We start from the raw sequence: 13,110 nt of genomic DNA on the forward strand, positions 1-13,110 counted from the left end.
TCTCCAGAATTGACGTAAGGTATAAATGATACAAAGTAAGGCATTTACTCTGTTAATCTGGCCCCTAGAAGATACTTGGCAATGTTAGTCCTGTATCCAGCTCTCCTGGTTTTTTTTTTTTTTTTTTTTTTTTTTTTGTACTTGGTGAATTAGAGGGTGGTGTGAAATGCTTTGAAAAGAACAACAAACATCAACAAGACACAAATAAAAATTGTATTCTGAAATCTATATGTTAAACTATGCTGTCTACACCTGTGCTAAGAGTTACATTGAAATCATTGTCATTTATTACTTGAGAGAAGCTGCCCAGGAATAAAGCAGCAGGGGGATTTTTCTGAGGGAAACAGCATGTGTGAGGGAACTGGCATTTGGGACTCAGCAGCAGTGGCTGTCAGTTCTTAAGATTTTGTTCAAGAAAGGAAGAACAGCACCTGACCCTTGAGATTTGGGGTGGGAAGGAAGGGAAGGAGGGATGTAAACAAAAGCAAACGCCCTCTGGTTCCCAGCCTGTCTCCACCCACCCCACACTGAAGCCCTAGGAGAGGGCCAGTAAGTCTATCTAGGAATGCCCTGGCCTGGACTCCATTTCCCAGAGTCACCCGGTGCTCTAACGTTTTCCTCTCTGAATGCCTGTGCGTGTGAATGTGGGAGAACGTGCGCATGCGCGTGCCTTTCCCTGTGGCTCAGGGTTGGGAACAGATGAAGTTCATTTACTGGTCAGAGTGTTCCCTGAGAGGCTGCTTTGCTCTTTCTCCCACATTCACTGGGGCGTCTTGCTCTGCAAGTGCAATTGCAGGCATTTGGGGAGCACACACCCCAGACCTACCACCCACTGCTTCTGTGCTTCTGCATCTGCCACCCGTGGGTCCCAAATTCAAGTGACTTCTCCTGTCCCACACTCTCCACTTTGCCCTCCAGGTGTCCTGAAGAAAGGGGACGTGCTCCTAAGATTTTCCACGGCAAGTATGGAGAATAGGAAGGGGCATCTATGCATGTGTGGGAGAGGGGTGGGTGTGATGGTGGATGTCGGCTCCCAGGCATTGATCACTAGCTTCTCAGTGATTCTGGGAGCTTCTCCAGCAGAGTCAAGGCTGGGGCCCAGGTGTTGTGTCTCCCACCGCCGCTTCCCAGTCTCCCAATGCTCGGCCAGTCCCATGGGCTGCCTCACTCAAATTCTTAAAGTACACAGGACGAGTAACAGCACAAGCAGGGCAGTTGAGAGCAAGGCGAAGGACGGAGTCCCATTCCCTATATTTAAATAAGCCCAGTTCTCACTTTGGGTGGGTCAAAGAATGTTTTCTGGCTGGGCCTCCTGTTATATCCCATGGTAGTTCCAGCTGGGCAGGCTTGGTGGCCTTCAGCTGGGAGCCTGAGGCAGCAGAGAGGTGGAGAGAGAAGATCAGAGTAGGATCTGGCTCATGGCCCCCATGCTGGACCCCGTGGACACATCTGACAGCTGGGGCACCTTGTGTTTGGATGTATTTCCCAGCGGCAATGTGAAGCTTGTGCAGTAGCTATGTGCATTGATCTCTCCTCTGTGTTTAATTAACAGACCCTTTTTCAATCTGGAGCTTGAGGCCATGGAAACATAGCTGATTTATTTTCCTGCTATTCAATTTCTGTCTTCACCCCTTCTTTCTTATGTTATTAGGGATGTCAACTATTATTACCTGCTGCTAATCTCTTTGCAAAGTGAGAAGTGAACTGATTTTTTTTTTCAGGCAGAATGGACAGTGAGAGAGAGAGAGAGAGAGAGAGAGAGAAAGTTCTTCCTTTGCCATTGGTTCACCCTCCAATGGCTGCCGCAGTGGGCATGCTGAGGCCAGTGCACCCCGACCAGGACTAGAACCCGGTGTGCTGGTGCCGCTAGGTGGAGGATTAGCCTATTGAGCCGCGGCACTGGCGTGAACTGAAATTAATGCAAGTCTACTGTGTGTGTTAATAATGAGCTACTTTAATATGGATATTCATAAAGTGGAGAGCTATGAAAACATAAATACAGAAAAGTGCAATTTTTCTCTTCTGGTTCTTTACAGTCACTCAATGCTCCACCAAGCTGGTTATCTTACAGTCCATACAGTTTTAATTAAGAGGGCCAATTACTTTTTAAAAAGAAAACATTTATTTATTTGAAAGGCAGAGTTACAGAGAGGCAAAGGCACAGAGAGAGAGAGAGAGAGGTCTCCCATCTGCTGGTTCACTCCCCAGATGTTCACAATGGCCAGACCTGCATGGATCTGAAGTCAGGAGCCAGGAACTTCTTCCAGGTCTCCTACACAGATGCAGGGGACCAAGCACTTGGGCTATCTTCCACTGTTTTCCCAGGCCATAGCAGAGAGCTGGATCAGAAGTGGAGCAGCCAGGTCTCGAACCAGCACCCTTATGGTTTTACCCGCTCAGCCAGAACACCAGCTTCCAATTACTTTTCTTATTCTGGGTTCTGTGTTTAACCCCATGACATTTTCAACATGGGAGGATATTAGTGATAGATTTTCATAATGACTGTGTTCTGTGTAAGCCTTTGTACAAGGTGTTAACATGAGGAGGAGTAAGGAAAAAAAGAGAAAATATGCCCCTTCCTTCCAAGAGATGCACAAACAGTACAGTAAAAGATGTGGCTTTGGGCTGGCACTGTGATTCAGCAGGTTAATCCTCTGCCTGTGGTACCAGCATCCTATATGGGTAGGCACTGGTCAAGTACCAGCTGCTCCTCCTCTGATCCAGCTCTCTTCTGTGGCCTGGGAAGGCAGTATAAGATGGCCCAAGGGTTTTGGCCTCTGCACCCATGTGGGAGACCCAGAAGAAGCTCCTGGCTCCTGGCTTTAGATCAGTGCATTTCTTCTGGCCATTTTAGCCAACTGGGGAGTGAACTAGCAGAAGGAAGACCTTTCTCTCTGTCTATCTGTCTCAGTATCTGTAATTCTACCTCTCAAATAAATAAATAAATCATTTTTACAAAAAGAGAGATGTGGCCCTAAAAACTATTGCTATAGACTTTCAGTATAATGAAGTTTTCACTTGATTAACTGAGTGTTTCATAGATTCTGTTAGAGTCCTGTTGTCACAAGATTAATAACCTGTAAAACTCATTTACCATAGTAAAAACAGGAAGTAAAAATAGAAAGGGAATCCTGGATAGAGGTTGTTAGAGTAACAGCATTCTTCCTGTCAAACCCAGTGTGTTTTGACCTTTTCCCCCATGTACTCCCTATCACAGTGCTTGTGAGTGGACAAGCAGTTATGTGTTTCTGCTGAAAAGAGTTTCTTCACACCCAGGAAACAGCTGTAAGACACTTTCTCAGCAACTATGTTGTGTGTACATTAATACAAACTTGAAAACAGCCAAGAACAGGATTCCTAGACTACTCAGGCTAACTGACTGTTCTTAGCACATCATTCCCTGCTCTGCTCTAGGTTTCTGGCAAGTTCTTTCAAATTTTTAGGAGAGATATGTTTCACATGAGAGACATAATCTGTTAATGTAGCAGTGATGTCTTTAAGAAAATGTGCCATGTGAGGAAGCAGTCTGATGGTATCCATTCATCTTCCCATTTTTTTTCTGACAGGCAGAGCTAGACAGAGAGAGAGACAGAAAGGTCTTCCTTCCATTGGTTCACCCCTCAAATGGTCACCACATCCGGAGTGCTGCACTGATCTGAAGCCAGGAGCCAGGTGCTTCCTCCTGGTCTCACATGTGGGGGCAGGTCCCAAGCACTTGCGCCATCCTCCATTGCCTTCCTGGGCCACAGCAGAGAGCTGGACTGGAAGAGGAGCAACTAGGACAGGACTGGTGCCCCAATTGGGATTAGAACCCAGAGTACCAGTGCTGCAGGTGGAGGATTAGCCTAGGGAGCTTTGGCACTGGCCCATTCATCTTCCCACTAATAACTTTCATTGATGTCTACCACAGGGTGGCAGAAGGCAATCATCCTCTGAATTGCATCAAGCCAGGAGAATTCATCTACAGTTTATCTGAGCTTTCTTTGTATGAGAGAATAACCAAAATATACATTGTATACAGTGTATTTTTTAGATTCATTTTATTTACTTGAAAGGCAGATTTACAGAGAGATTGAAAGAGAGGTCTTCCATCTGTTGGTTCACTCCTCAGATGGCCACAATGACTTGGGCTGGGCCAGGTGAACCCAGGAGCTAGGAGCTTCTTCTGGTTCTCACACTTGATTTCAGGGGCCCAAACACTTGGGCCACCACCCTCTGCTTTCCTAGGTGAATTAGTAGGGAGCTATATTGGAAAAGGAGCAGCCAGGTCTTGAACCAGTGCTCATGTGAGTGCTGGCACTGCCAGGGTCTGCTTAACCTACAACACCAGCCCCATGTGCATTTTTTCAAAGTGTGGGAGGGGTTAATTTTTTTCTAACATGACTCAAAGATTATAATTTGTAGTAGATTATTTTGGTTATATTTTGAGTTTCATTAAATTTCTATATTTTTGAAGTTAATGAGTACTAGTAGTTATTTTTTTAAAGATTTATTTATTTTACTTGAAAGTCAGAGTTACACACAGAGAGAAGGAGAGGTAGAGAGAGAGAAGTCTTCCATCTGCTGGTTCACTCCCCAATTGGCTACAGTGGTCGGAGCTGTGCCGATCCAAAGCCAGGAGCCAGGAGCTTCTTCTGTGTGGTATTATCTTGTTATCCTTGCTTTGGATAAACAAACTCTCTCCCATCCCTCATTTAAAATGCTTTTTAAAATAGGTTTATTTTGAGGACTGGCACAGTGGCATGGCAGGTGAGGCTGCCACCTATAGTGCTGGCATCCCATATGGGTGCTTTTTTGAGATCCAGCTTTCTGCTGTGGCCTGGGAAAGCGGTGGAAGATGGCTCAAGTTCTTGGGTTCTGCACCTGCATGGGATATCTGACAGAAGATTCTGGCTCCTGGCTTCAGATAGATCCAGCTCTGGCTATTGCAGCCATTTTCAGAATGAATCAGTGCATGGAAGACCACTCTCTGTGCCTCTGCCTCTCTGTATTTCTGCCTTTTAAATAAACAAATAAAATTTTACATGCTACACCACTGCACTGGACCCAAGACCTAACAGGTTTTCTGGGTGCTTATTCTGGGGTTCACTTTGAGCACTAAGCACAGTTATTCTGTGTGCCTGAATATTTCATGTTCCTTCATATGGTAAAGTTTTTCTCATGTTCTGAGTGATTGGGCTACATGTGCCCATAGTGGAAACTAAAACTTAATTTGGCATTTGAACACCCAGAGTGCTGATTCCTGTAATCTTCTGAATTTAATCAGAAAATGGGTTTTGAAACATTTGGTCTATGGATAGGCAGGGCAGTTTTCCTGGATCCCTGTGAGAATTGATGAACTGATGGTGTTTTTCTACTCCACATTATATTCTGAAATTGACTTCATTTCATTTTCTTAAAATAACTATATTTGAAATTTGCTCCCCCCTTCTGAAATGTTTGTGCTTCTGTCCTCCTTATAACCATGCACATGAGTAGCTCTTTTCATTCTCTTTATGATGCTACAAGAGCAATGAGACAATGCAGCTCTCTCCCCTGGCAGCACATCTTCCTCAGTATGTCTCTTTGATTTAGACCCTGGGTTAACTTGGCTGCACAAAAGGCTTATATCTAAACCCAGTGTACCTATTGAATGAAAGTTATCATAAAACAAATATGCTTTGTAAACCTCTCATCTGTTGTTTTGAAGTATCTTGTGAATGTGTCTTTTATGTCAGTGTCTGTAAGCTGGAGACTTCCCACTTAAGGCAGAAGGCTGCTGAGGGACAGCACAACTGTAGCTTTGCTCTATTACTTTACTATGGCTACTCTTTCACCCTTTCCCTTTATTTTATTAAGATTTAAAAATTTTAGTTTAAAGGCAGAGTTAAAGAGAAAGAGGCAGAGACAGAAGGATGGGGATCTTGCATCTGCTGGTTCATTCAAGAGACTGAAATGAATAATGCTGACCCAGCCTGGAAGTCCAACCAAGTGTTGCATGTTGGTGCAAGGACCCAAGTACTTGTGCCATCTGTTTCTGCTTCCCCAGTTGCATTAGCAGGGAGCTGGACCAGAAGTGGAACAGCTGTGACTCAAACTGACACTTGTGAGGCTGACATTGTGGCACAATGGGGGAAGCCACCATCTGCATTGCCAGCTTCCCAGATGAGCAGCAGTTCATGTCCCAGTTGCTCCACTTCTAACCTAGCTCCCTTCTGATGGCCTGAGAAAAGCAGCAAAGGATGACTTAAGTGTTTGGGCCATTGTAAGCCATGTGAGAGACCCAGATGAAGTGCCTGGCTCCTGGTTTCTGTGTGGTTCAGCTCTGGCCATGGCAGCCATCTAAGATGGAAGATCTCTCTCTCTTTTAGCATTTATTTGCAAGGCAAAGATAGAGAAAGGGAGAGAATGAGAAAGAGATTTTCCATCTGCTGGTCTACTTCCTAGATGGCTGCAATGGCCAGAACTGGGCCAGGCCCAAGCCAGGTGCCAAGAGCTTCATTCAGGTCTCCCACTTGGGTGTCAAGAACCCAGGTATTGGACCATCTTCTACTTTTCCAGGGCCACTAGCAGAGAAGTAGATCAGAAGTGGAGCAGCCAGGACATGAACTGGTGCCTATATGGGATGCCAGCATTGCAGGGAACAGCTGTACCTGCTAATCCACAATGCCATCCCATCTGACTCTCCCTCCTCTCCATAACTGATTTTTTTAAGAATGATTTTATTTATTTGACAGTTACCGATAGAGATAGAGACAGATAGAGAGGTCTTCAGTCTGCTGGTTCACTCCCCAAATGACCGCAGTGGCCAGATCTGAGCTAATCTGAAGCCAGGAGCCAGTAGCTTCTTCTGGATCTCCCATGTGGATATAGGGGGCCAAGGACTTGGGCCATGCTGTGCCACTTTCCCAAGCACATTAGCAGGCAGCTGGATTGGAAGTGGAGCAGCCAAGACCCAAACCGGTGACCATATGGGATGCCGGCCAGGGCCTCAACCAGCTGTGCCACAGCACCAGCCCCCAAAACTCTGACTTTCAAATAAATCAATCTTTTTTAAAGGGTGGACACACATATTGGATCCCAGCATTTTATTTGGTGGTGGCTTAACCCACTGTGCCACAAAGCCAGCCCCACCCTTTATCTTTCTGATGACTTGTGTGTCAAGATCTTGGTAATATCTGCTGAACAAATGTTGGTATTATGTTAGACTGTTCTGTTTTATTTTGGTTCTCATTTGTTGAGTTTATTTTGGCTGTCCCTTTTGGGTAGCAAGCTGTGATGTCATCAGTGGCTAAAGCTGCCATGTGTTAGGCTGGCACTGATTCTACCTTTCTATCTCTTCAAATAGAAGTGGAATATGAAATCGTCTCAAAACTAACATGCTACAAAGTAACAACTGGAAATCAAGCTTCCTTCCTTCTCACCTAACAGACTCAACTGGTCTCTGTGGTCCTCATTTTAGCCCAAATCTATATCCGATTTCTAGAGCAGAAGGAAGCTTATTTTTTAAGGCAGAATTCATAGATGTGGTTGTCCATTCACCTCTGAGAATTAAAGCCATCACTCTGCTTTTTGACTGGTTTTCAGTTTGTGGTGGTGCCATCTCTCACAGGAAGACAGATTCCTCACAGAAGAATACACCTAGGTGGAGAAAAGTTTATGGAGTGGGTTTTCCAAAGTGAAATGGAATTCTGGCCTGGACATCTTTGAGATCGTGATTAGCAGAGTGGGGAAATTCTTAGCTATCTCCATTCACACCTTTTCCTTTTGTGTTCAATGTATTCCTCCCTTACATAGTGCTCTGTGCTCTCCTTCTGTTGCACACACACAAGGCGTGTCTGTGATTGAGGCTGTTTGTGTACCACTGCAGTATCTGGAGTTGCCTTTGTCTCCCTCTCTAATCAGAAACTCAGATGCAAAGTGGGGAGGGGACTGTCACCCTGCCACACAGGGTTTGGGCCCCTTGCTCCTTTACTTTTCCTCAGTGCAGGAGCAGCCTTAAACAGAGCTGTACTGGGTAGTATTATTTCTTTTGGATTTGAATGTTTGGATAGCAAAAGAAATAAATATTTTTTTCTTATAGAATGGATTGAGGAGACACTACATAAAGTCAGCAGCAACTTTCTTGGCTCCTGTTACATGTCAAGATGAGTCAGAATATTTAGGGCCATTTGTTAATTTTTTAAAAAAAATTAAAAATATTATTTATTTCAAAGGCAGAGTTAGAGAGAGAGAGAGAGAGAGAGAGAGAGAGAGAGAGAGAGATGTAAATCATTTATCCACTATTTCACACCCCTAATGGCCACAACAGCTGGGGTTGGAGCTGGATTAAAGTCAGGAGCCAGTATCTTCTTCCACATTTCCCATGTGGGAGTAGGAGCACAAGCACCATTCTTTGTGGTTTTCCTAGGCACATGGAGGAGCTGGATCAGAAATAGAGCAACTGGGACATGAACTCATGCACAGTATGGAATACCAGCATCACAGGCAATGGCTTTCCCACTATGCTCTACTGTCTGTTTTTAAAATTATTTTTATTATTATTATTATTATTTATTTTGTTTTGTTTTCTTTGAGTTAGAGAGATGCAGAGGCAGAGAGAGAGGGAGAAAGATGGAAGCATCTTCTGGTTTACTCCCCAGATGGCTGCAATGGCTGGAGCTACCCCAAACTGAAGCCAAGAGCTGGGAGACTCTTCCAGTTTTCCCACATGGGTTCAGGGGCCCACGGACTTGGGTCATCTTCTACTGCTTCCCAAGACCTTAGAAGAGAGCTGGATCAGAAATGGAGCAGCCGAGACTCAAAGCAGCACCCATAAGGGATGCCAGCAATGCAGGCAGCAGCTTTTCCTGCTAGGACACAGTACCAGCCCCTCTATTGCCTGTTTTATGGAAATATATATTTAAGGGATATTAGAAGGCCATTCAGGCCCTTCCTACAAAACATTTTGAAATAATGATTGACAGTCTACAAGACTGGTTTGAAAGGGAGAGAACTGCAGGGACAGAGAGGCAGTGATATTGAAAGGGTATGAGGAACAAGGGAAGGCAGGAAGGCCAGAAGAAATCTGGAAAAGTACTCCAAAGAATAAAGTAATAGGACACAGGTTATTTGTGCAGATTGCCAAAATGAACCATTTCTATTTTAGGGTTTTCCTTTTTTCAAATTAGAGATAATTTCTAACATAATTTGTGATATACTTGACTCACTTTTCAGTTTTCTTCTTACAGATAAGATGTGTTTATAAGATGTAGAGGGGATGGTACTGTGGCACTGGCACCCCATATGGGCATCAGTTCTAGCCCCAGCTGCTAATCTTCTGATCAAGCTCTCAGCTATGGACTGGGAAAATAGTAGAAGATGGCTCAAGTACTTAGGCCCCTTTACCCAAGGGGGGACAGAGAAGAAGCTCCTGGCTCCTGGTTTCAGACCAGTGCAGCTCCATCTGTGAGAGCCATTTGGGGAGTGAACCAGCAGATGGAAGACTTTTATCTCTGTCTCTTCCTCTCACTGTCTATAATTTGACCTCTCAAATAAATAAAATGTGAAAAAATAAGATATAGAAAAGTACTGTAATTCAATGCAATAGAACACTCCTAAATATGCAGTTAGCATTAAATTTTTGTTGAGAAAGGGATGAGATTGGCTTTATGTGTGTCTTGCTTAGAGCAGAATTTTTATGACTAATGATAGGATTAAGAGTCAAAGGTCTGTACTAGTTGATAGAATTAAAAAGGCGAGAATATTCCAACATGGGAAGTGGGATACACAGCAGACTCATAGAATGGCGGATGTCCTAAACAGCACTCTGGCCTCAGAATCAGCCCTTAAGGCATTCAGATATGGCTGAAAAGCCTGTGAGAGTATTTCAGGCATGGAAAGCCAAGACACTCTGTCAAAAAAAAAAAAAATGAAAGATCTCCACGAGTGAGATCCCATTTGAAAGAACAGGTCATCAAAGAAGGAGGTACTTTTCTCTGAAGGGAGGAGAGAACTTCCACTTTGACTATGATCTTGTCTAAATATGATCAGAGTCAGTGAACTCAAAAGGCTTCCATAGCCTTGGCAACTCATGACTAGAGCCTAGGGTGATTACTGATGCCATAAACAAGAGTGTCAAATTGTTAAGTCAACAACAGGAGTCACTGTGCACTTACTCCTCATGTAGGATCTCTGTCCTTAGTGTGCTGTACATTGAGATTTAATGCTATAACTAGTACTCAAACAGTATTTTTCACTTTGTGTTTCTATGTGGGTGCAAACGGTTGCAATATTTACTTAATATATGCTAAACTGATCTACTGTATATAAAGAGAATCAAAAATGAATCTTGATGTGAATGGAAGGGGAGAGGGAGCGGGGGATGGGAGGGTTGTGGGTGGGAGGGAAGATATGGGGGGAAGCCATTGTAATCCTTTGGAAATTTATATTCATTATATAAAAGTTAAAAAAATAAATAAAAAAAGAAATGAAAATGTCCTTAAGACAGTAAAAGTCATCATGACTGAGCACTGAGGAATCTATTGAAATGATTACATTTTAAAAGATTTATTTATATATTTGAAAAGTAGTGTTAGAGTGAGAAAGGGAGAGACTAATCTCTCTGCTTTGTTCTCCTCCAGAATGGCTACAATGACTGGGGCTAGACCAGGCTGATCTCATAAGATAGGAGCTTCTTCCAGATATCACATGGGTTCAGGGGCCCAAGCATTTGGGCAAGCCTTTGCTGCTTTCCCAGACACATTAGCAGGGAGCTGGATAAGTTTGGATCATCAATATCTATGACATCTTCCTTGCAGTACAAGGATATAGAACCCATCTGGCACAATTAGCATCCTATTTATGTATGGGCCAACTATAACAGCTTCCAACTCTCAACACATGGACTAGATGGGTTCTGAGATATTGTGTTATAATAGATATTAATCCATAACTCTTGGTTTAAGCTTTTGTTAGCAGATAATGGCTGTGACTACTTTGGGTCTCTGCTTTGTCACCAGTGAAGGCATTCCGATTAACAGTAATGAGATCAACAGTCAGCAGAATGGTGTCCAGCTGAACTTAAATGGTTTTTCTATTTTATTGTTAGAATAGTGACCTCCTGCAGTACCCTGGCATCTGGATGTAGACAGTAGACATTGGAAGCCATCCCCTTTGCCAAATGGAGTATGTCAAGTTTGGGTCCATCATATATTAAGGAGGCCATAGTAGCCATTCTCTTGTTTTACTGTTCTATATCCATGGCCAAAGTCCTACTAGACAACAAGGTTTGGAGAATCACAGGCTCAAGGTGTGTAGGTGACTGTTTTTCCAGTAGAGCACAGTTAATAGCCATCTAATTTAATTTTACTGGCACATAGCAAGGTTCCAAGAGAGGCTATTCCTTGCATCACAGCCCTTGAGAAGTAATGGATATCATAACTGATCCAAAGAATTTAGAAGGCATATGAGCTCCACAAGTGAAGAAGTCACTGAGAGCACTAATGAGAGTGCCTACAGAATTCAATTTGACTGATTTTAGTACTTTTCATTGGAAGGGGGGCCATATAAGCTGGGCTGATTTGTAGCATCCATGACAAATAATTTTTTAAAGGAGGCATGCATTGCACCAAAACCCAGGAAGGACTAAAAGGCATTAGCATTGTATGTTCTTCAAAGGCATGTCAAATAGTCTCATTCAGGGAGGAAGTCATCAATGTGATGACTTCTTGCTCTCCTGATAAAAGCTGGGTACAGTTAAATTCTTTGCAAAGATTATGTTTGATGGAAAAGTCAATGAAATGCTCATGTATACCCTAGAAAAAGTATCTTTTCAAAGTGAAGGCAAACTAGACTGAGGAGCTGTTGGAAAAGCTTTGAGCAAAACACATTTTCCACTTTTGTAATAATTAAGACAGGTCCTGAAATCTGGTATTGTGATGTCTCCAGCTTTGTTTTTGTTGTACAAGATTGCTTTAGGTATTCAAGGTCTCCTGTGTCTCCATTTGAATTTCAGCATAATTTTTTCCAAATCTGAGAAGAATGTCTTCAGTATTTTGATTGGTATTGCATTGAATCTATAAATTGCTTTCAGAAGTATGGACATTTTGATGATATTAATTCTTCCAATCCATGAGCATGGAAGATTTTTCCATTTTTTGGTATCCTCTTCTATTTGTTCCTGTAAGGTTTTGTAATTCTCATCGTAGAGATCTTTAATGTCCTTGGTTAAGTTTATTCCAAGGTATTTGATTGTTTTTGTGGCTATTTTGAATGGGATTGATCTTACCAGTTCATTCTCAGCTGTGGCATTGCCTGTGTATACAAAGGCTGTTGATTTCTGTGCATTGATTTTATATCATGCTACTTTGCCAAACTTTTCTATGAGTTCCAATAGTCTCTCAGTAGAGTTCTTTGGATCCCCTTAATAAAGAACCATATCATCTGCAAAGAGGGATAGTTTGACTTCTTCCTTCCCAATTTGTATCCATTTAATTACTTTTTCTTGCCTAATGGCTCTGGCTAAAACTTTCAAACTATATTGACTAGCAGTGGTGAGAGTGGGCATCACTGTCTGGTGCCAGATCTCAGTGGAAATGCTTTCAACTTTTCCCCATTCAATAGGATGCTGGCCATGGGTTTTTCATAAAATGCTTTGATTGTATTGAGGAATGTTCCTCATATAACCAGTTTGTTTGGAGTTTTCATCATGAAAAGGTATTGTATTTATCGAATGCTTACTCTGCATCTTTTGAGATAATCGTATGGTTTTTCTTCTGCAATCTGTTAATGTGGTGTATCACACTTATTGATTTGCAAACACTGAATCATCCCTGCATACCAGGGATGAATCCCACCTGGTGTGGGTGGATGATCTTTCTGATGTGTTGTTGCATTCTATTGGCCAGAATTTTATTGAGGATTTTTGTGTCTATGTTGATCAGGGGTATTGGTCTGTAATTGTCTTTCAGTGCTGCATCTTTTTCCGGCTTAGGAATTAAGGTGATGCTGGCTTCATAGAAAGAATTTGGGAGGATTCCCACTTTTTCTATTGTTCTAACTAGTTTGAGAAGAATTGCAGTCAGTTCTTCTTTAAATGTCTGGTAGAATTCAGCAGTGAATTCATCTGGTCCTGGGTTTTTCTTTGTTGGG

The 13,110-nt window shown here is 42.8% G+C and overlaps 1 protein-coding gene across 3 annotated transcripts in view; it reads left to right on the forward strand.

Moving 5' to 3' along the window:
* Positions 1 to 558: 558 nt before the first annotated feature.
* Positions 559 to 13,110, forward strand: part of LOC138845782 (zinc finger protein 248-like) — a 30,869-nt gene continuing 18,317 nt past the window's right edge. The window contains exon 1 of one of the 3 annotated variants that reach the window (XM_089315059.1): positions 559 to 959. In XM_089315059.1, coding sequence (XP_089171185.1) covers positions 627 to 959 — 333 coding nt within the window. In that variant the 5' untranslated portion in view covers positions 559 to 626. Of the gene's footprint in view, positions 964 to 13,110 lie in introns of all 3 variants that reach the window. The other 2 variants (XM_089315058.1, XM_089315060.1) reach the window with 2 other exon arrangements.

This window comes from Oryctolagus cuniculus, chromosome 16 (genome assembly GCF_051225735.1).
Source record: "Oryctolagus cuniculus isolate XC-2025 breed Fujian yellow rabbit chromosome 16, ASM5122573v1, whole genome shotgun sequence".
In the NCBI taxonomy this organism is placed as follows: Eukaryota; Metazoa; Chordata; class Mammalia; order Lagomorpha; family Leporidae; genus Oryctolagus; species Oryctolagus cuniculus.